Raw genomic sequence first — 23,458 nt, 5'->3', positions numbered from 1 at the left:
TTGCCTTGTATGAAACAGTCTATAATATTTTAAGCCAATCAACTATGAATATTTTGCTTGACAGAGAATTATCTTATAAAAATACTTAAATTATTCTCTTAAATATCACAGTGAAAAAGTAGCAAAATGTGTTGGGCTTAGCTGAGTATGAATACAGTTTCACTATAATATAAAACACAGTCCTCTCCTCTCCACACTTTGGTAAAATGTAAAATATCTTTCATGATGGTTGATGGTTGTAGAACACATTGCTGTTTATAGAGCAGAGAGTATGTACCAGACCTAGGAGTGGTTGTACAATGCCCTCACCACCTGCAATACTTCCTTTGTACAAATTGCTGACTGTCTGCGCTCTCCCCCAGTGCAAACCTGCTAAAACAGGGTCAGGGTGCCTTCTGGGAATTTGGGAGGGAGGGAGTGAGATGTGGGTCACCCACTGCCAGCATGTCACTCATAAACAACACTCCCACCTCCATATCTGATGGACCACTGAGATACAGTAAGGTTTCCAGCCAGTCAGTAAAGACACCTCTTTTTCACTATGGCATCATGTGCTGCTGTGGATAGTCTTTATGGTGCCCTTTTTCAGATTTAAAGAACCTATCCTGCCATTTTATATAACAGAGGTCCTTCTCCCTTCAGTATCATTTACCACTGAAGTGCTATTGTGTGCAGATCTGAAACTGTGTGGGTCCATAGCGTAGTCTGGTCCATACCACAGGCAACTCCAGTGCTGCAGGGATACTGGTATTTTCTGACTGCAGCTGAAGGAATACATATGAAAGTGAATTGAGAGGGTATAGTTTAATTTGGGGTTTGATCAAACCGTTGTTACACATCTAAGCACTGTATTCTTGGAGGTGCTGGCTGGCTCAGGTCTACATTCCATAAGTGCTGCTGTCTCCAAGCTGTGCTGCTAACACACTTTGTTCCCATTCTGTGGCCAGACAGGGTGTCTTTGGGAGGGTATCTCTGCAGAGACCCACAGTGCTTGGGGTCTGCTCTGTGGCGCATGCCTGCAGGGGCAGTTGTTGGCAGGCATGACCAGTCAAGCTTCAGGACCTGTGGAATTAAGTCCCCATAGCCCCCATCCCCCCCCCCCTCCGGAGCGGCTCTGCTCCCACCAGCTCAGACGATATAATGCCCTGCCTTGTGTGCCCTGCGCTCACACTGCTCTGTCGTTGCCATGGTGACAGTGCCCTCTTCGGGTGCGCTGGCTGAGGAGAAGTTGCTTTGCCTCTGCGTCATATTTGTTCCAGTGGGTCTGGAAGCTGCCTCCTGCCTCGTCCAGCGCTCTGCCATTTCACTGGTCCAGCCTCTCTCTGTTTAGGGGCTGATTTACTCTGTAAACATCATCCACAGGCTGCTCCGAGCGCAGCGCAATACTGCGGAGCCTGGAACAAAGGGGAGAGAGGTAACTCTCACTTCATTTTACCAGTAAGACGAAGAGAGGGTGACACTTATTGCATTTATGTAACACTTTTGTGGTGTGAAGATGATACATTGTTTTGCCTGAAGTACCATGTTTGTGTTTGTGTGTTTGTATGTGCAAGAAGGAGACATGATGTGCAAGGACCCAGTGTCCCTAGGACCATGCTGTTGGACGGCCAGTGAAGCTGCAACTCACGGGCTTCAGCAAAGTCTGTGTGTTAGTGTATGTGGGATGAGCGTCAGTTTGTTTTTCCATGCGTGTTGTGCATATGCAGGGGGCTGCTGTTCAGCTACCTTGTGTCAGCCTGAGAGAGAGTGAAATAGAACGGAACCATCTTTGTTTTCAGACGTGTTTGCGCGTGTGAACAGGGAGTGAGAGTGTGATTCAGAGGGGGGTGAGAGTGAAGAAGGCACAATCTGATTGTGCAGTCAGTGGTGAAACACGTCACCGGAGGCTTGCAATGACAGCACTCAATAAGTGCAAACATGGTTCTTCACTGCATTTTCCTTTCAGCATTGAGGAGTGCTTTAATACAGTGTATTGAACACAGATGTTAATTGGCCTGTCATGGTTGTCTGGCCTGTGATCAGCCACTCAGTCTGGATTTAAAAGAGGAAACTGACTTGAGGAAAATGCTAATGAAGTGTCTTCCTGCATATAACGTGTGTTTAACAACGTTTTCAGAAAAGTTAATCCCCCTTGTTACACTGGTGCAATTTAGTGCTAGCTACAAAATACACAACTGGAATTTAAGATAAGACATTTCTGTCTTTTCAACTGGGGTTTTTCTTTTATCTTGTCCTTAATGGTGGTGTACATATAAAATCAGACTGTTCCCACATCTGCTGGTACTCATGGGAAGTCAGTGGGAGGATCTCATAGTGACACTGTGTGTATGCTCACTGACAGAAGATGACAGAGGGGAAGGAAGAGAGACAGGGAAAGGATTTACAGGTAGGAGCTCTCGAGCGTTTGGTCTGAGGAGAGACATGAGTAGTATCATCTCTTAGAGTTTCATATCCGACATAAATATTTTCCTTTCAGTTTTCTGTGTCAGTTCATCTTTATGAATGTGTGTACATCTGCGTATGTGTGTGGGTGTGTGTGTGTACAAGTGAATAACTAAATGTACATCTCCTAAGAGCTTCTGCTCTCCAGGGAGCCCTGCATTAACCCACAGTGGCTGTAATCAGGACCAGAGCAGTGGTTGTAATGGCTGGGCAGTGGAGCACAGGGAGGTGTGTGCCTGTATGAGATCATGTGTGTGCTGTGTCTATGAGTTCAGCAGCAGTGCTGAGTGGTAATTAGTCCCAGCGTAGCTCCCACTGAGAACACTGGGTAAAAAAAGGCAGTGCAGCTTTTAAAAACAGCATCACATGCTCCTGATCTGCTTCACAGGCTGCTGTGTCAGTCTCCCTCTCCCCCCTGTCTCTCATACTCTCTCCTCCCACCAGTACTGCAATTTGCATATTAATGAGCCAGAGTACAGCCAGCTGAACAGAAAAGTATATCCTTCTTCCTGCTTTTCTCTTGCTTCTTCATCTCCTTATTTTGGGTGTTTTCATGATTTCTTCCACAGAGGAAGCCTATGGTAGCAGAGTGAGGAGGAGGTAGAAACATTCCTTTCTGAGCAGAGCCCAACATGTGAGAAGATGTCTGTAGGAGGCTGTGCTTGCCCTGGTGAGTTCATCTCGTCTCTATTCCTCTGCCCAGCACACTGTGCTGTTGGGAAATTCACTGCATGGTTGTTGTGGTGCCGCAGGCCTGAAAGAGGCCCGTAGTGGTATGTGTGTTTTCCCAGGAAAGGAGTCCCTTTCTTTCCGTAACAACAGAAGACTTCAAGAACTCACATTTTAAGATGTTTTATTGCGCTCTAGTGAAGGGAATATTCTTCTAAGTAATTTTTTATTGCTGTTTATGGTAGCTTTTTGCAGGTAAAGAAAATTATGAGTATGTTCAAATGCTGGAAGAAGATTGAGTGCTGAGTTATGGGACATATACTGTAACTGAGGTTGAGCAGGGGGTGGGGTAAGAGTAACAACAGTAATGTAATAGTCAGCAGTAACAGAGGGTGACAGGATGGGGTTGGGGAGAGCAGACATCATTGAAAGCAATGTGCAGTTACCCTACATGATTTGGACCAACAAGCACTGTATGCACCGTATGTACATTTATATTACATTTAGATTTATTCATTTAGCTGATGCTTTTCTCCAAAGTGACAAAATTTTTTATTTCAATAAAAATAATAAACACTGTAAGCGACTTACAGTGTTAAGGTTATAGTTACTACCAGCTTACAATTTACCTGTTTATACAGCTGAGTAATTTTACTGCAGCAATTTAGGGTAAGTACCTTGCTCAACGGTATTACAGCTGGAGATGGGGACTGAACCTGCAACCTTTGGATCCAAAGGCACTAGCTCTAACCACTGTATTTGTACCGTGAAAAGAGAGAGGCAGTGTAATACTAGGTCAAGAGATTTGAAAATTTAATTTGAGGGTCCATTTACTGCACCTTTATCTTACAGTCTCTAGGGAAATTCCTTAGGGATAGATGTGTGCAGTGTGTGATTTTTGTGAAGTTTAACCCTTGAAGGTGCCTGTGATAGGTTTAAGCTGAGCATATCACCATGAGGTTTTTAAGGGACAACTGAATAAATGCGCGTTTGACTTATCATACACGCCACTTCCCAGGTAGTGGGGAACATGACAAAAAGAGCAAGAGAGAGGAAGAGAGTACAAGGGATAGGAGTGCATATGAGCTCTAACTTGTCACAGGCAGACTGCTCACAGTCTGTCCTCATGAGGGACTTGTTCTTCAGTACTCTGCTGCGGCTGTGCTACCTAGTGTCTGGTGTTTCCCAGCCTGCAGCAGAGAGCACAACTGTAAATGACACAGGAAAGCAAATCTGAAGTCTCCTTTGATTAAGATCTTCCACTCAGCTGTAGCTGTAGGCCTAATCTCCATGTGCACAGGTTTTGTCTGTGCTTTCAACATACCCGTGTGACATCATACTGAATTAACTTTGTGTTTTCACACAGAATGTAAAATGTTTAAAGCTGGCTTAGGCTCTGTACTATCAGGCAGCACTATCCCATGTGAGAGCCAGTCTGAGTGAATACACAACTACCCATCACCGAGGCTTGCTTCCCCACCACACACTCTCATTTGCTTAGAGCAGAATGAGAGGAGCCTTACGAACAGACCAGCAGACCAGCCACCCACCCATCCCACATTACTTCCCTGTTGCTATGACAGTTAATAACACAGACATAACAAGTCTTGGGCTGTTTTTGTTAGCCAGATACACATACAGTAGGCCTCAGCATCTTTGTACAGTTTTAGTTCTTTGCTATCCACACCCCCAATAGACCTTGATATTTCTATAGGCAAAAAAGAAAGAAAAGTGAAAGTCAGTATACACAAACGATATAAAATTTTTACGAGGTACAGAGGTAGAGACAAATTGTCGGTCTTGTGATATTAACTCCACTTTGTACTCCAACAGTCACACCAGAGTAGAACATCTCTTGTCTCAGCAAATGCCATCCTATTACCCTTATGGTGTCTGGTGTGAATTTTTTACAACACTGCAATTCCTATGGTTACCAGGTAGAAATAATAAAAAAAGGATTTTGTGCATTAAGACATTGTATCACAAGATGCCTCAAAAGACTATGGTCCAGAAAATGTCTGAAAAGACTTAAAACTGCAGGAAAATAGCCATGCGTTAGGTTTACAGTGTACAGTAATTTTATGGGTCTAAATACATACAGTATGTAATGGAGAAAGCTCACGAAAACAACAATAAAGTAATATAAGAGCACACACATATTTACATTTACATTTATTCATTTACATTTATTCATTTAGCAGATGTTTTTCTCCAAAGCGACATACATCTCAGAGAATACAATTTGTGCATTACATTAGGAGAAAGAGACATAGTTGCAGATGTGTGATTCTTAAGTGAAGTTTGTTTCTTTCCACTACATGCACCAATGTTCATCACACAAGTAGCTGCATAAAACTCAACAGACGACTCCTGATCACCTTCCGACCATTTTTTTTTTTTTTGAGATACACAAACGTTTACATACAATACAGAAGTAGCGGCTGTGTAAAGGCTTATCCGGGCATGATCATAAAGTTATGGTGCATGAACATTTACACTTACATGATCTTAAGACATCATGGGCGAAGTGAGTCTGGAAGAGGTGAGTTTTCAGACTCTTTTTAAATGTGGACAGAGTTTCAGCAGTTTTGAGTGAGAGGTGGAAGTCGTTCTACCATAAAGGAGCTGGAACAGAGAACCTCCGTGCTTTACTATTAAATGTCAACAAGTTTACATAATTTGCCGATTACATAAGTTTTTAACCTTCAGTGCCATTTAACATTGCATAACATGTGTGCTTTTGTAATACTTAAGTCTGAGGGAGACTGAAGTCCTGCCGATAAACTTATACCATTACTTGTAGCAAAAGCAAAGCCTGCATGTCAGTTATGACCAGATCTTAGCTCTAATTTATGGTCTCTTCCATACTTGTCACAGGTTTGAGGAGAACAAACATACTGTAATAGGGACTCCAGTACTGGAAAGTGTGGTCAGGAAGACTTCCCCAACTATGATTCATTCAATTACAGGCCACAGTTTTAACAGCCACTTCAGTACTATATTTTTATTTTTCCATTGTGTGCTAATTATGACAAAAAGGATAGGAAAAGGCACAAATGGGAAAAAAATATGTATCTCCGGACTATGGCCAGCTGGTGGCGCTGCTGTCCCACACAGTGTCTGTATCCTGCTGAGCGTGAGCTAAGGCATGATGGATCACGTGTGTTATCCATATAACTTATGACATATGACAGCTGGAATGAGCTCTCTAGCACTGGAGGCCCTGTGGGGCCCTAATGCCTCACCACCCTCAGTGGGAAGAACATGGCGCCACATTACTCTTGTAAAAGACACCTACAAACTACTCCAGTCCTTCATGTCTGTTTTACTCTGGATGTCAAAGGAAAAATGAAGAGTTAAGATATTTTTGTAAACAGGAAACAGTTGAATTTCATTTCAGTTTTGAGCAGCTCACAGGAGATTGTCAGTTAAATAGAACTATTTTTAAAACTCAGATAGTTCTTAAATCTACATTTAACACAAAACATGATATGTTTACAGCTATTTAGCTGTATAGTTAAGTAAACCTTCAAAGTAAACCAGGTAGCTATGCCTCAAAACTGTTGTCTATTGCTTGCTTAAGCAAAAAAAAAATCAATAAAAAAACCCTATAACCATGCTACAATTAACCTATTACTGCTTGGGGGGCACATTTTTAAATTATGCTATGAAAGATGGGCTTTTCAAATTCTGCTTTTGTAGGACTAAAAATATATATGTATTATAATCCTGAAACCTGAGCTAAAATATGATTTCAAAACAAATGAACATTCTTTTTAAGAATGAGAAGAATACTCATTTGTGACTTAAAGATGGACTTAGGCAGGGGATAAATAACTCAGACTCTCACACACAGTCTGAAGCTGCTTGTCCCAAGTGGGCTCACGGCAAACTGGAGCTTAACCCAGCAACACAGCGCACAAGGCTGGAGAGGGAGGGAACACACCCAGGATGGGATGCCAGTCCGTCGCAAGGCAACCCGAGTGGGACTCAAACCCCAGACCCACCGGAGAGCAGGACCCAGTCAAACCCGCTGCACCACTGCACCACCCAACTCAGACTTGTGTAAATTGAACTTGGACTTGAGGTTAGGTGGCATGGATTTGGACTTGTGTAATAGTGTCTTTAACAGCTTGGATATGAAGCTAAGTGACTTTGCTACAACACTGGAGCTGAGTGGCTCTGAAACTTTTTCTACAGTATGTCAAGAATCTGATAGAGGCCATATGTCCTTTGTTTGAAGGAAACATTTCCCCTTTGGTGGGGCTTTGATAATACAATGTTATAAGTGTTAATGTTAATCTCATGAAAGAGAATCTGTATTAGAAGATTTGTGTAGGTGTTTTATGGCTCCCCCAAAGATGGCAAATCCAGACCAAAAGATGTAAGATAGTGGCCTAGTCAAATGAAGTAGACAACATGCTTTCAGATCAAGCCAAACACAAGAAGGAGGTAGTTCTTTCTAAGGCAAAAAATAGACACTAGTAGTGCTGTCTGGCAGCTCTTCCAGGAAAAGCAGACTGATAAAAAGCCAGGTTGTGGTCTCTATTGTGACAAGACTGAAGTATGGTTTCAGGGCAGGGTGCAGCTCTTGCGTTATTGAGGAATTACTGAGATCTGATGCTTCGTAGTCGTTTTACAACAAGCCACAGGGAAAATGTTTGAAAGAGAATAGCTGTCATTATGCATTTCTTTCTTTTGTTATACTGAATAAGCTCTGAGGTTGCAGTTACTGTCAATGAAAATTAGGCATTTTCACAGGAAACGAGGAAGCCCATCTTGTTTAGGTATTTCTAAGAATTGTGTATTTCCTTTCATTCTTTTTATGGTTAGTAATACTGAAATAAAATAAATGCAGACAATATATCAAATGGTTCTGATAAGTTTGGTAAGAAAAGGATAAAATAATGGGCCTAGTAACACAACACTTAAGAATACTAGACAGCTGTTAACACTAGCGAAGCGAACTGAATGAAGAAGGCACCACAACATAGCTTTGCGTTTTACTGCCAGCAAAAGAGTGGGGACAGAAAAACGGATTTTTCTTTGCAATACACGAAATGTTTTGGAAATATAAGTGAAAAATAAAACTAACAATAAATAATAATCTATAAAATGTTTAGATCTTGTAAAATTCGTTATTCGAAAGCTCGTACGATAACATTACAAGGTAGTACTGAACTGAAATTCTGCATGAACATGGAAATAATCATTACTCGTACAGTGACGTAGAGCTGCGTGCAAAATGTCATAGAAGCTGGTTGCCGTTTACCGTAATCAACGATATAAATGTTCCCTGTATTTGTAACAAACAAAAACAAAGAAAGCTGCAATTTATTGTATTCTTTGTTTCAAAAATGAGCGCCCCAGGAAGCACATGGAAATGTTGTCATTTACCTTATGTTAAACGTTATATAAATATAAAAGAATATTTGACACTTTAAAGATAACATCGATATGACAACCTTAACTGTCTGTTTTGCGTTCCTCGAATGTACACTTAACATGATAAGAAACAAAAACAACTTAAAATGAGCTGTTAAAGTTCTAGCTGGGCAAGTGTCAGTCTGGGGATGGTTGTCGACGACTCAGGGCAGGGCAAGGCGGCCAGGCAGGGCCCAGGCGCTTTGGGTGTTCTCGGATTTCTTCTGCTTCGTTCTGGTGGCCGGAGTGGGTAAGGGGCGCGGGGATCCGCGGGCAGAAAGAGGAGGGCCCACAGCTATTGTTCATGTCTGAGCAGGAACAAAGAACGGATCTGCTTCACCACCCAGCCCTTGTGCTCCTACGATAGGTCTTGAGATATAGAATATTACTACTGTCAGCAAAACCCATTTTCACACTACTCTTATTTTCATTTTAAGTTTTTTTTTTTTTCCTTTAAATAAGGATCCATTTATACTAGCTAACCGGCTCGCTGCAGCACCGCACGCACGGCATTTGTGCTCTGTCATTTACCAACCGTTGAACGTTAGGAGTTCTGTACAGGTACGGGCTCGTCCATTTTCTTCTGTGGCAATGTCAATGTGTGTGGTTTTTTTTTTTTCTTTTTTTCCTGTGTGTAATAGTTTTGGGACAGCACCGATGTGGACAATGAGCTGTGGAGCGAGTGACAGACGGAGCGGAGCCCTGCTTGCACCGGGCCCGATTCACTGCGGTCGTGGCGCCTGTACCGTCTAACACCGTCTGTGGCAAGAGACGCGAGCGCGTCTGTGTCTGTTCACCTCAGTCAGTGGGCTGTGCTGCTAGTCAGCAAGCTCGTGTTCCCGCCGAAACGTTACTCCCACTACTTTAAATGTTTAATTTTGTAATTGATGACTTTAGAATTGCTTCGGCAAAGACAATTGCTCGGTTGTTTGACGGCAAATTTGCCGAATAAATCATGTCACGGGAGACACTGACTGAAGCTAAGCTAGTCGGCGAACACTGCAGCCTTGCAAGCTAACACTGTGCTTTTGTGCATTTAGTTCTTTCTTGTTTTCACTCTGCTGAGTAGGTAATTGCTATATGAAGGCTTTTCAGGTGTGTAGTGTAATGTAAGTGGACTACCTTCTGGTTCTAGTCAGTTAACTTTGTCGTACTACTCGGACAAGTAGTAGCAGCGTGCTTACGTAACATGGGGGGGGGAATAATATATATATATGTATATCATCATGAGACATGATGATGTTGTTTTGCATTGCAGTATCTCATTGGTGTTTTTACCTGTAGGCACTCTCTTTATAATGTTCATTTCACTGAGGAGCCCTCATTGCCTGGGTTGTCTATTCAGCGTGGTCTGAACCCGATGCCCAGGGCCTGCCTTGGCTTTGCTCACTCTGTCTCCTCTAACCCCACACTCTGAGGTGGAGCTGTCACCCTTTTGACCTCTGCTTTTTTTTTTACTGTTTTAAAACGAACAGGCAGTGCATATTACATAACATGATATGAAGATGTGGATGACAATTGTGGGGCCTTTCGCTTTGCCCTTTCATTATTATACATCTTTATTTAGCTGATAAGTTTGCCTAAGGTGGCTTGCAGTGTTAAGCACTTTCACATTGGTTTAGTCATTTGTACCTTAGATTATTGTTAGTGTGTGAATTCAGATTAAATATAATGAACATGGGCAGTACAGCAAGGGTAGGATTTGAACTGCTGTCCCATGAACTCCCATGCTGACTGAAGATGATGACCAACTGCCATGATGGACAAGACATATCATGCTGAGCTAGGGATTCAAGATACCATATAGCAACAATATCATTATTACTTGTTAACTTGCTTAGAATTGTTGCTTAATCTAGAATGCCTGGGAGGAGTGGGCAACCACTGGCCCTTGGACTCCCAGAGGTTTTTTTTCTCCCTTGATTTTCAGTTGGGAGTTTTTGTTCCTTTCTTCCGTGGCCAGTAGGTATACTTATAGCTCTATAAAAGTACTTTATTATGGTAGTCATTAGTCAACTGTCTTCTTGGTTTCTTATCTGATGTATTTGTTTATCTTGCCTTATGTCTTTGTTAAAATGCTGTGTGTCACTGTATGAGAAGAGTGCTCTATAAAAATAAATTGAAATAAATACACACACATACACGTGTGTGTGTGTGTTGAAATAAATAATAAATTGAATTGAACTGAGAGTCTTCATACTGAAAGGTGACAGTTATATCCAAGTCACTACTTGCTGCCCCTGTGCACTGGAGGCTTTTAGCTAAGTAACTTATATTAGTCTTGATGTGAGGTATAATAAATACACAGTGGTAGTGATTTGAGTGATAGATGTATAGGACTTATAGCTAATACTCAGATAATGAAGGCAAGGTGGCAATGAAAAGGGGTAATGCAAGTGCTACAAGGCTTGTTACTAGATTCAGTCTGGGAGCTGTTACTGACTGATGTAGCCTCTCTCTAGTGAGATTAAGCCTACTCATCCTCTGTGCTATGGTGAACTGTCTTAAAACTGAAGAATAAAAGTGAACATGTCCCATCCAGCATCACCCATTACAGTTCTAGCTCAGATCATCTAGTGATAGTGATGGAGTGACCACGTACTCATGCAGTGATGAGCCTTCAGTTATAAATCCTGTTCTGAAGTTTCAAACAGGATTGGTGCTGTGTTGCCTTATAGTGGATGTGCATGTGGTTATGTTAGTCGTGCCTCTCTCTGCAGGCTGTTCCTCAAAGTCATTCAAGCTGTACTCGCCAAAGGAGCCCCCGAACGGCAGCGCCTTCCCACCCTTTCACCCAGGCACAATGCTGGACCGGGATGTTGGGTAGGTTTTCTGTATCTGTCCAAAGGAATAATTAGTGTACAAGTTGATCAGCTCACAAGATTTCACCCAGACACAGAAACAGAAGTAACACATTACCGGAGTTAAGTGAAAAGAATGTCAGACTGTCATTGTTTTCAGGCTGTGGAGGAAGGTCTGAGGAAGAGGTGTGCTTGTGCGGGTGAGGAGCTTTAGCAGCTTGAGCCCTTCATCCGAGTTAGTGAATTGAGGTTTGAAGACATCAGATATGTGGTCATAACCCTTGTTTTCAGAGACATGTATTATTAATGTGGTCTAAAAGACAGAGGAAAGCAAGGTACTAGTGATCAGTACTAAACCCGTTTAGCACTGCGATGCAGACTCCCTAAATGTTTGTTGTTTAAGATTCAGGGCTGAGCCTAAAGAATTGCAGGCCAGAGTAAGTTGCTTGAATTCCAACTGAGCTGCTTCTCTTTGCAGTCCAACACCGATGTACCCCCCAACATATTTGGAGCCTGGACTTGGGTGAGTAAACTGGTATTGCTTCCAGAAACCAGTGGTTGTACAGGCAGTTCCTGGGTTACGAACATCCGACTTATGTACAATCCATAGTTACGAACCGCCCCCCGTGGGGGGGGGAGATGTTACTAGGAAGGTGATCACGAAACGTTGATATTCTGATAAAGTTTTATGCAGCTACTCGTGTGATGAACATTGGTTCATATAGTGGAAGGAAACAAACTAACTGCACTTAAGAATCGCACGTCTGCATTTGTTTCTCTTTCTGCTAATGTAATGCACAAATTGTATTTTCTATGAGATATATGTCGTTTTGGAGAAAGTGTCTGCTAAATGAATAAATCTAAATGTTTACATTCAAGTTTACATACCTTTTCAAAATTCTAATGACATACAATTGTTTGTAATAACAAACAGGCATTACTTTGCGATGCTCATAAAAACATTGCACGTCTACAGCAGTTTGTTGGCTTGTGGGCACGTGAGCCCGAAGTAGGGCAGACTTCGTTCTTTTCAGTTAGACTGTCACACCCCCAACCTCACCCCGAACATCTGCATCAGCCTGAAATCAGAGCAGCAGGGTATAAAGAAGCCGCACCCGCGCATCCTGGTTGTGGAAACTCATTTGAAAAACCCGCCTCTCCAGTGCTCTCGAATGAACCCACGACAACCTACCCATCCTTCCAACTACCTTGTTTTCCTCAATCCACCGTTCCCGCTCCTGACGTTCACAGCTCCCGACACTTGCATTGCCTCCTTGACTACAACATCGGATTCTCCCCAAGACCTACATTTGTGCATTAACTAACCCACGCCTGTCCCCGACCACGAATCTTGCTTGCTCCCTTGTGTACCAACAGTAAAAATCCCGTGATTGGGTCCGCACACAAACCTCAGTCTCCTGCTTGCTCGTTATGACAGGGACCATGTTGCTGTTAAGTGTCTCGGGTGTGTGACTGTATTTTTTCTTTTTTTTTTTAACCCTCTTAACCATGGCACTAAACCGTAAATGTGATGCAAGTGATGGTGATGCATCCAAGGAAAGGAAAGCTATCACAATTGAAACTAAAGTGGGAATAATAAAGCGATCGGAGAAAGGTGAAACGCCAACGAACATTGGAATCGAACATTGTTTCTTTAATGTTTTTTGTACCTGCGCGCACACACATCCTCTCTCTGTTATAAATACTGTAGTAACATATCTCTTTTTATGTCTCTATTATAAATTCTGTAATTAAATCATTACACTGTATTATGTTAAAGATGTTTTAGTGTATCTGGAAGTGTTTCTTTAATGTTTGTTATGCATAGAAAGGTACACCGTATACTATATACTAAGGCAACCATTTGACTAACTCACGGTAGACACAAACCGTACCTAACTGTTCCGACCTGCGTTGAAATCCAACTTAAAGACAGATTTAGGAATGGAACTAGTTTGTAATCCGGGGACTGCCTGTATAGTTAGTTGTATTTGAGCTTTTTTGATGGTATGGGTTTTCAGTGTAGGAGGGAAAAACAAGCTATATAATTTAAAAGGGATCAGGGGAGAAGTGAATCCGAAGGAGGTAAGTTTTGAGACCCTTCTTAAATGTAGCGAGAGACTCAGGAGTTCTGAATGAAAGGGAGCAATCATTCCACCACATTGGAGCCAGAACCAAAAACCTGCTTTTGGTTTTGAACCACCACTGGGCAGAGGTGGAGGAGCATATCAGTCTGGTTGGGGTATATCGTATGATAACGTCTTGTAGCTATCGAGGAGCAGATTAGTAGGTTATCACCCACACACTGTCTGAAACTGCTTGTCCCGAGTGGGGTCGTGGAAAACCGGAGCCTTACCCAGCAACACAGGGCACAAGGCTAGAGGGGGAGGGGACACACCCAGGACGGGACGCCAGTCCGTCACAAGGCACCCCAAGCAGCACTCGAACCCCAGACCTACCAGAGAGCAGGACTCACCCAAGCCTGCTGCGACACTGCACCCCCTAGCAGGTTATCATATGTGGATAGTAGAATTACTGTTTGATTAAATTTTCTTTGTTTATTCTGAATTCATAGCTAACAGAGGCAGCAGCTAGACTTGCAGTCAAAAGGGCTTGGGTTTGAATCCCTGCTCTGGCTGTAGTACCTTTGAGTAAACCTCTTACCCTAAATTGTACCAATTAAAAATGACCTTGCAGTGTAAATTGGGAAAACATTTTAAGTAACACACACAATGTCTACAACTGCTTCTCCTGAGCGGGGTCGTGGCGAGCTGGGGCCTAGCCTGGCAGCGCAGAGCGCGGGGCTGAGGGAGGGAGGGAACACATGCCGGACGGGACACCAGTCTGCCGCAGGGCACCCCAAGCGGGAGTCGAACCCCAGACCCACCACACAGTGGGCCCCGGCCAAACCCGCTGTGCCCCCCCCCACCACCTCCTTTTTTTTTTCTTTTTTAAGTAGCTTGATACACAAATCTAACATTGTGAATCACTTTGGAGAAAAGAATCTGCAAAATTAATAAATCATAATAGATTACCTCCTGTAAGTTGACAATTTATGTAGCTATACCAGGAAGACGGTTTAGCTCTTTAGTTGTGTTAAAAGAGTAGCAATGTCTTACAATTTTGAAATCCTAGCTTCAAGAAGACCTCAGGTATGCATTTCCATGATAGCCCCACTAATCCTGCTGTAAACCTTCTCTTCCAACAGGAGGCACACGCCTTATGGAAACCAGACTGACTACAGGATATTTGAGCTTAACAAGCGGCTCCAGAATTGGACAGAGGTGAAATCTTTGTGTCCTCTGGGCTGGTAGCAACACAATGTGCCCACTGGTCTGAGTTTCATACTCATCCTGTGTCATTTCTGGTTTATCCTATGCTGTAGGACTGTGACAATTTGTGGTGGGATGCCTTCACCACAGAGTTCTTTGAGGATGATGCAATGCTGACTATCACCTTCTGTCTGGAGGATGGTCCAAAACGATACAGTGAGTTATTTCTGCCATACAATTTGTTGCACTGGAATTCCTCACCCCACCTGGACTCCACATTAACATGCCTCCCCTTTGCTCCCCACAGCCATTGGGAGAACGCTCATTCCACGGTATTTCCGCAGCATTTTTGAAGGGGGTGCCATTGAGCTCTATTACGTCCTGAAGCACCCCAAAGAGTCTTTTCACAACAACTTTGTGTCCCTGGATTGTGACCAGTGCACTATGGTGACTCAGAATGGCAAGCCCATGTTCACACAGGTACAGTGTTAAGTCCCCTTCTATGTAATTTTAATAATTTTTCATTCACTGTAGCTTAGCTGGGAAAGAGCCAGAATTTAAATTTTTTTTTTTTTTTTTTGTTAAAAGATATAACCTTTTATGTTTGACATAAAAAAAATGTTTCTAACATTTATATTTTATCCATTTGTCTTTTTCTAGTTGTTTCAAGTTATGTACATAGATCAGTTAGCTGTGGAAGTGGTCCTCAAGTTACACATATTTGAGTTATACCACACGGGCTTATGATGACTGTTCTATTAACCTTACGTTAATGTGAAATCCAGACGTTTGGTTGTAACATTTGACTGTGATGTCTCAATCTACTGTACAACATTGGCTGGCTGCACTGCTGCAAGGCAGACGTATTTATTATTGTTTGGGTCTCAGTGTTCAGATGTCTAGCAGTGATGTTTTTGTTTACAGGACTTTTTGTTTATGATTTGCTTCAAGTTTTTATTTAAAATGGCAATAAAGAAAAGTGAGTATTCAATATTAATTTATGATTACTACACAGAAGGGTTCTTTATCTGTTTTCTTATTTGGGCCAGATTATCAAATGTAAAATGTCTGGGCATCCAACATTTTTTTGAGTAATTCTCAGATCTCAGTATTTACATGTAAACAGTAAAAACAGTACTAAATATAATTTTGTGTATCAAAGGGTGTTTATATTGATATTAACAATCTCAATATTGATATTTCAATTGGTATAAATGACACACACACAAAAACATGAAAAATTTGCTAAGAGATGCCCTTTAAGTGCATAAACAATAAGGACAGTCATTCCCTTGACATTCTCCATTTTGTTGGGTTTTTTAAAATCACACTTGTTACAACAGTTTTTCACTTTAAGAGAACAGGACAGAACAGAGGAAGAGCTTAGATTATGTAACAGAATGACCCTATCTGAGTTGACCAACATTCTCTTTTTTTAAAATTCTCTTAATTACTAAAACTGCATTTAGCAAGAGCTGTAAAGTTAGGTTCATATGAAGTAAGTACAATCTGCAGACACTGATGGAGGTGGCTACTTGTAAGGGGGGACAAGTGTTTTTATTGCAGTCATATGCCAAAGGCTTGACCTGCCTGTTTACGTTTTTGGAGAAGTTCGCACACTACTCTGCCTCTTTGTGAGTTAGTAATCTTGCAATTCTGTGAAACTTCAGAGCATGCATGTCAAAAGCTTCCTCTCAGGATCTGACAGCAAGGGATGAGGCAAAGACAAGAACCCATTTTTTATTTGAGGAGTTTGTATTGGGGTGGATTTTTGACCAGAAACAGGTTTTTTATGGTGATAAATGCATTTTAATTTTTAATATCCAAAATCAGCTAAAGGGCTGCATAAAAATTTACTGGCCAGAATTAGCCTGTGGGTTGCCAGTTGCAAAGCCTTGCTTTCCATTTACAGTATTCATACATAATTACCTGCATTGCATTTTTTAGAATTAATATAATAAATTTATAGAGCGACCTTTACTGTAGTGGTTAGAGCTGCTGCCTTTGGGCCCAAAGGTTGCAGGTTGAAATCCCACCTCCAGCTGTAGTACCCTTGAGCAAGGTACTTAAAAATTGCTCCAGTAAAATCACTCACTGGTGTAGATGAGTAAATAATTGTGACTGTGGAGAAAAGTGTCAGCTAAATGAACAAATGTATTTATATTATTATTGTGTTAGTATTATTTTATCCTGATGTGTGAAATTTAAAAAAAAAAAATTAACAGAGCCCTGTTAGACAACATAGCATTCATGGGTGTTGTTTATATATTCTTATTTTTCATATGCTATAAGGGTATTGTTGCCTTACCATGGTATGTTTAGAACAGAACCCAGTGGAGGACCACCTGTATGAGTGGTGTGTATAGGCCTTTGAAATGACACTATAAATTCCATCCTTCAAGAGCCACTCACTTGCAGTTATCAGTTCTGTGACTTCAGCCCTTGGTTCATGTGTGTCCCCTGGTCAGGTCTGTGTGGAGGGCCGACTGTACCTGGAATTCATGTTTGATGACATGATGAGAATAAAGACTTGGCACTTCAGCATCCGCCAGCATCGGGAGGTTCTTCCTCGCAGCATTTTAGCCATGCACGTAAGTGAACTGCAAACACCCACACTATCATAGAGGCAAATAGTCACATCTTTCATCTCATGGCCTTGTTTTTGTTTTGATTAGAACAACAGTCTGTTTTATTTTGTTTCCTCAAGTTCTAACTTCCTGAACCAGTTCTAAGTGCATACACCTGTGTGATACTGTCTAGTGTTTTCCAGTTTGGTTCACCTACATGAAGTCACAAGAATTCCAGGGGAAGGTTTTGGGAAAGAGCGAATGCTAGGAATGAAAATCCTAACCCCTCCCATGTCCTTGTACTATAGACGCAGGAGCCTCAGATGCTTGACCAGCTGTCCAAAAACATCACAAGATGTGGTCTCTCCAACTCTACACTGAACTACCTCCGAGTGAGTACCTCACACTGGATACAGAATGCAGTTCCGAATGATTAACTCTTGACCTGACTGCTCAAAGATGTGTATAGAGTTAGTAGACTGTTCTACGTGGGGTTACAGAAAAGAACAAGAAGTGAAATGCTGAATTCTGTTAATACGGTTCAGTTTACATTTACGTTTATTCATTTAGCAGATGCTTTTCTCTAAACCAAGGTACATCTCAGAGAAAAAGTACAGCGAGTGCATTGCATCAACAGCAGGAGAGACTTGGATGGAGACTTGTGATTCTGAAATACAGTTAATTTGTCAGATTCCACCATATGAACCGGTATACATTACATGTGTAGCTGCTTAAAGGTTGATCTATTATTTAACAATTTTTAATCACAAAATTATTAAACATAAAAATGTTCAACTTTCACATTCAATGTTCACTTAAGAAATCTGGGGAGAAGTGAGTCCAAAAGAGGCGAGTTTTGAGACCCATCCTAAATGTAGCAAGAGATTCGGCAGTTCTGGGTGAGAGGGAGAGCTCATTCGTCACATTTGAGCCAGAACCGAAAACCTTTGTGCTTTTGATTTTGGACCTTTCGTGCATAGGACCACCAAGTGGGCAGAGGTGGAGCAGCATAGAAGTCAGGTTGGGGTGTAGCAAATGTTCCGGTCTTCTAGTTTAATCCATAACAGTTGTCATTGCCTTCATGGACATTCATCTGAAAAATCTGGTGCCCTGTTGATTCTGCATTTATATCACGCATTGTATGTGGCACCTGAATATGTCGTCAGTGATGTAATTTGGGGTCACTGTGTGTTTTTAAGTCTTTCAACATCAAACACACTCATTTGATGTAATAGTTGAGCACTCCTGCACAGATGGTTTTTCATCTGGAACAGGTCAGTCCTCTAGTATTTTATGTATATAGTTACTTGTAGTACTGCTGTTTTTCTTGTGGCTCCATTTTGATAGTTTTACGTGTCCTTTGCTGCTAATGCCTATAGACCTGTGGGATTATTGGTTTGGTTAGTTGTGAATGCTTGCATTCCTCTTTCCCAGCTGTGTGTCATTCTGGAGCCCATGCAAGAACTGATGTCCAGACACAAGACCTATAGCCTCAGCCCTCGAGACTGCCTCAAAACATGCCTCTTCCAGAAGTGGCAGCGTATGGTGGCACCCCCAGGTAAGAGCGGTCCAAACTTTTCTGCTGTCTCTCCTGGTGCCTTAAGCCTGGATTGGTTTGTTTTCTTTAGTAGATTTCATTGCACACAAATATAATATCTGATTACATTTTCATGAAGGGTAGCCAGTGTAAACAAATATGAAACTGATGAAAGTGGACAGAGTACCTTACTCTTGCCTTGTGATCCTTCAGCTGAGCCTGCAAGGCAGGCACCCAGCAAGCGAAGGAAGCGAAAGATGTCTGGGGGAAGCACCATGAGCGGGGGAGGAGGCACTAATAACAGCAGCGGCAAGAAGAAGAGCCCAGCAGGAGGATTTGGCCTCTCCAGCCAGGTACCTGTAAGCATCTCATTTAATCTTACTTTCTGCATGGAATAAATGGGTGGGGAGAAATTAGAATGTATTCTTTTGTCTTCTTATGGTGCATGAATGTGTACCCAAGCATTCCTACTGCTTTGTGGATGAGCTCAGAGGGCCTGACATAGCACTTTCTGCCACAAGTGTGTCTGTTTCAATGTTTTGTGGGCTTCTATGAATGCTTGAGCACAACACTGGTAACCGTGTCATGAAAAGAAGTAGCTCTGCCATGAGGAAAGTGGAAGATGCCGGGATTTAAATGACTATGGGGCTGCTTATGGTCTATTGTTGCCGAAGGGGGCTACATCAATCTAGGTAGACAAGGTAAATGGTGGATGTCCTGGAGTTCCAAGTCTCTGGCCTTCAGGTTCTGCATCGGCCTCGGTATAGCATGCAAGAATATTTACCTCAAGAGAGCCATGGTACTGGGCCTGCCATTCAATGAGGCCTGTTACTTGTAGCTGAGGTTCAAGGAGGGTCCCAGCAAGACAAGTGAAGAGCCTGCAATCCTGAGTGCCTGTTTTAGTGGAGAGGCCTTGGCGTACCGCCTGGCCATATTCTTCTTAAACTTTTCTTTCGCCATTGGACTTTTCTTCTGCCATGGGAACCACTACTCTGACCCGTTGCTGGTGTCCAGGAGGGCCCACTGTTTCAGGCGTCAGCTCCCCTCTGGGAATTAGGGGGGGTAATGTTTGCGGCCCTTCCTGTGCCCCCCTGCAGGACGTGATGGTGGTGGGAGAGCCCACTCTGATGGGAGGGGAGTTCGGGGACGAGGACGAGAGGCTGATCACTCGGCTGGAGAACACGCAGTTTGACGCAGCCAACGGCATCGACGACGAAGACAGTTTCAACAGCTCCCCCGCACTGGGTGCCAACAGCCCCTGGAACAGCAAGCCCCCCTCCAGCCAGGAGAGCAAGAGTGACAACCCCACGTCACAAGCGTCCCAGTAGACTGGAGCGCTGAAGGGGAGGGGGGCAAGAGGGCAGAGTGTAGGGGCAACTTACGATGTTCATTAACCTTCAGAATCGCCCACAAAGTGGTGCTCAACTCGGCCCTGCCTGCATTTTTTTTTCTTAGCCATGACGTTAGCATCTGAAGGGCCTCTCCTCCATCTGCAACAGAAGTTCAGAACTGAAAGCCTGCTAAGTTATTAGCTTTCAGCTACCCTGGAAATATTGGTCTGGATTTTTCCACCTCAAGTGGTCTTTAGTTGTTACTTTTGTGTACTTTCCTTCTGGTTGTGCTTGGCAAATGCTTATTGTCTGTGGAACCAGGGCTTTTGGACTGAGCTGGGATCCTTCAAGGTTGATCTCAGAGTCATGGCCCATTAGCACCAGGAATGGCAGGTGCCTCCGCAGGTTCTTGTTCCAACCCTGAGTGTCTGGTTTCTGTTGCCCCATAGGGCAATTTGCCTGTCTCCCTCTTTTCTCTTTGCCTGTGCATTTTACCTCTGAATAGAAAGCTTTGTGTGCAACTTCAGGGTACAATGGACGTTCAGTTTTTAAAAATTAAATTATTTGTTTTGTAGGACCTGGTTGGAACAAAAACCTGTACAGTGCCGGAGCTTGAGGACCGGAGTTGAGAACCACTTCGTTAAATGTTAGCAATGCACACGAGCAGTAAAGCTCTGAGGTACTGGGGGTGGGTTGCACACCTTGGTCTCGCCTGCTGGCCTCCACTCCATTCTGGACTCTTTTCACACAATGTACTAAAGTGGGTTAAGCTTTTATGTCTTTTAATTTCTTATTTTTATAACAATTTTTAAAAGAAAGAAACAAATGGACAAAAAACACCCCTTAATATTCTGTGCACTGTTTTTGCTGTATTATCAATCTATTTTTCCTATCAATTTGTTTTCCTTTCCTTATAATCCTCTATTTCAAATATGAAACCGTGGAAGGTTAAACTTGTAACTGGAAAATAGAACTATATAAATGTATAACACTTAATGCAACAATTTTCTATCATGACTATTATTATTATTGTTATAATTATTACTTCACAGTAACTAATAGTAATTGGAAATGAGAGTTGTCTGTGTTTGATTTGTATTGAAAGAAACAGACGGTGATATCCTGGAACCTCACTGGAGCTAAGAACCCCATAAATCCTGTCCCCTAAAGGTGCACCACGTTGCGGATTTATGCGGGGTCATGAGGTCAACCAGGAGGCAGACCATGTGTATGTGTGTGGTCATAATAAGCTATAAAAAGTCTGCAAAGACGACCTCTTCTCAGGACTTGAGTCACGCTGTCATTAGAGCCTGGCTTTGTGTTTTGGGCTGTGGGTTTGTCCAAGCTGTAACATACAGACTCCCTTACCCTTTTCCTACAGTATGTTTAGGACATTAGCATCACTTCAAAAGTAGTTTTAGCTGGGCTGCAGCAGCCAATAAGTACAGGGTTAACACAGCATATAGAACAGCTGTCTGTACTGACCAGTTTCCTTTTGTATTTTTGACATTTATTTTAAAAGCTGTTGACCAAGGAGCTTTTTGCTGAATTCTTTATACCCTTTCTGCCAAATAACCCACATTTTTTTCTGTTCAGTTGTTTGTATTTGTGCTTATGTGTTTGAAGTGGTTGCTATGTCCTCTAATGCTGTGTTTGAAAGTCATACTTTCCTCTGTAAACATGCAGTAGAACCTTTTGTCGTAAGGGTACAACAAAGTTCATGTTACATTTTTTCGAGAATTATTTTATTCACTCATGTCTTCCTAGTCCACAGTTGTTCAAAGTTGTTTTCCTACATTGTTTCCAGTGTGCTTACTGAAAAATTTTTGTCTTTGCAAAGCATCTGATCGGAAATGTGGTCCAGAATATATTATCATACTTGTCAGCCTTGTACCTTAGGTCCCATATAACTGTGCTTTTATAATAATCCTCTTGTATACCGTATTTGTTTTTTGTTTTCAGATAGTTTCAGATTATTGTAAACAAGCTCTGTACATTCTCTCTAACCCAGTAAATACTGATGAGCACCATCAGAGGGCGCTCCTAGTAACAATGTCAAATGTTTTGGAACCATGGAAATAGGTAAAGCAGTGTAACACTGAAATGAAATATTAATTTATCTTTATTCTGTCACAGCTGTCCAGTTGCCCTCATCGAAATGTAGCTTCTGCTGTTCCTGTACTTTAAATGTTTTAAATGGAAACTGGGTTGCTGTCCCTGTCTTTTTGGTGTATGCATACTGTATATTTTACCTAGGTTCTGTAATTGGTAATTCATGTATGATACCAATAAAGCTTTCTCTTTTACTATAAGTATTTGGTCCTGTTTGTTTCATGTGTGCACACCTGTTTTAATGTATATTCATATATTTTTGCAAGTGTGTGTGGCACCTTAATGTGATGTAGTGTAATGCATTTAACAGGACAGCTTGGGCCTTTGAGTAAAATGAGCATAACAAATAACTACTCAATGAAATTAATTTGCTTGGGTGAAATGATTGATCTTCTTACCGCTGCCTATGGACCGAAACATGCGGCTTGAGGGAAAAGTAACATGGAGTCAGAGAAGTCTGCGGTAGCTCACTGCATTTGTAATCATGATGAATGTAATGTTATAGTACACACACACACTGGCTGAAACCGCTTGTCTCGAGCAGGGATTGCAGCGAGCTGGAGCCTTACCCAGCACCACAGGGTGCAAGGCTGGAGGAGGAGGGCACACACCCAGGACGGGATCCCAGTCTGTCGCGTGGCACCTCAAGCAGGACTGGAACCCCAGACCCACCAGAGAGCGCCACTGCATGCCTCTGTTATAGTACAACTTTTTGCAAATACTTTAGCAAAAAAATGACTTATCAACCAGATGTAGATGTGTAGAGATGTGAAGAAGCCTTTCTTGGGGGGGGGGGGATAAAGGAAATTTGTTGAATCTATACTAGCCAGCTCACATTACACTATTGCCAAATTTTACACCAGTACAGACATATAAACGTTCTATATGGCTACCTAATAAGACCATCAGCACAGATCAGCAAACTGAAAGGTAGACCCACTAAATCATATAGATGACAGAAAAGTTAATACAGAAGGAAAACAGAGGCAAAGCTTCTTCGCAGGCTAGTTGTCTCTAAAATCGGGTAAAAATCTGAACACTACAGAACAAAAAACACTGGACACACAGTGCTGTGAAATAGTATTTGCTGCTCTTCCAGTTGTCTGTTTTTCAGATTTTTTCATTGTCTGGCACATTATATCTGATCAGATCTTTTTGTCAGTTCTAGTGGAAAATAACTGGAGCCTGAGGAAGAAAAAATGACACCAGTTCTGTTTTTATGTAGTTTTCATGCCATGGAACCATTCATTCCATTTAATGCATGTGCAGGCATAATGTAACTTATTGTTCTTTCACAGTCAAT

The 23,458-nt window shown here is 42.2% G+C and overlaps 1 protein-coding gene across 8 annotated transcripts; it reads left to right on the top strand.

Moving 5' to 3' along the window:
* The first annotated feature begins 1,186 nt into the window (after positions 1 to 1,186).
* Positions 1,187 to 22,270, top strand: LOC108918112 (LIM domain-binding protein 1-like). Of its 8 annotated transcripts, none has more exons than XM_018725121.1 (12): positions 1,187 to 1,414; positions 3,012 to 3,112; positions 11,256 to 11,358; positions 11,815 to 11,859; positions 14,545 to 14,620; positions 14,722 to 14,824; positions 14,916 to 15,088; positions 17,077 to 17,199; positions 17,484 to 17,567; positions 18,610 to 18,733; positions 18,926 to 19,065; positions 20,619 to 22,270. In XM_018725121.1, the coding sequence occupies exons 2-12, from the start codon at positions 3,085 to 3,087 to the stop codon at positions 20,670 to 20,672; spliced, it is 1,053 nt and encodes a 350-aa protein (XP_018580637.1). In that variant the 5' UTR covers positions 1,187 to 1,414; positions 3,012 to 3,084; the 3' UTR covers positions 20,673 to 22,270. The 8 variants fall into 8 exon arrangements, with proteins under 8 accessions (XP_018580637.1, XP_018580633.1, XP_018580636.1 ...); XM_018725117.1 differs by having other exon boundaries at positions 19,810 to 22,270; XM_018725120.1 differs by having other exon boundaries at positions 18,926 to 19,071.
* The last annotated feature ends 1,188 nt before the right edge of the window (positions 22,271 to 23,458 follow it).

Source organism: Scleropages formosus, chromosome 8, assembly GCF_900964775.1.
Source record: "Scleropages formosus chromosome 8, fSclFor1.1, whole genome shotgun sequence".
Taxonomy (NCBI): Eukaryota; Metazoa; Chordata; class Actinopteri; order Osteoglossiformes; family Osteoglossidae; genus Scleropages; species Scleropages formosus.
The sequence above is the reverse complement of the archived record's forward strand: the minus strand, read 5'-3'. Positions and strand labels throughout refer to the sequence as shown.

What these genes read in the sequence shown, in the direction of transcription:
- LOC108918112 (XM_018725114.1), top strand. Translation starts at nt 3,085, where the DNA reads ATGTCTGTAGGAGGCTGTGCTTGCCCTG. An exon ending in GCAGCATTTTAGCCATGCAC is followed by an intron (nt 17,200 to 17,483) that starts GTAAGTGAACTG and finishes CTTGTACTATAG; the next exon opens with ACGCAGGAGCCTCAGATGCT. An exon ending in CTACACTGAACTACCTCCGA is followed by an intron (nt 17,568 to 18,609) that starts GTGAGTACCTCA and finishes CCTCTTTCCCAG; the next exon opens with CTGTGTGTCATTCTGGAGCC.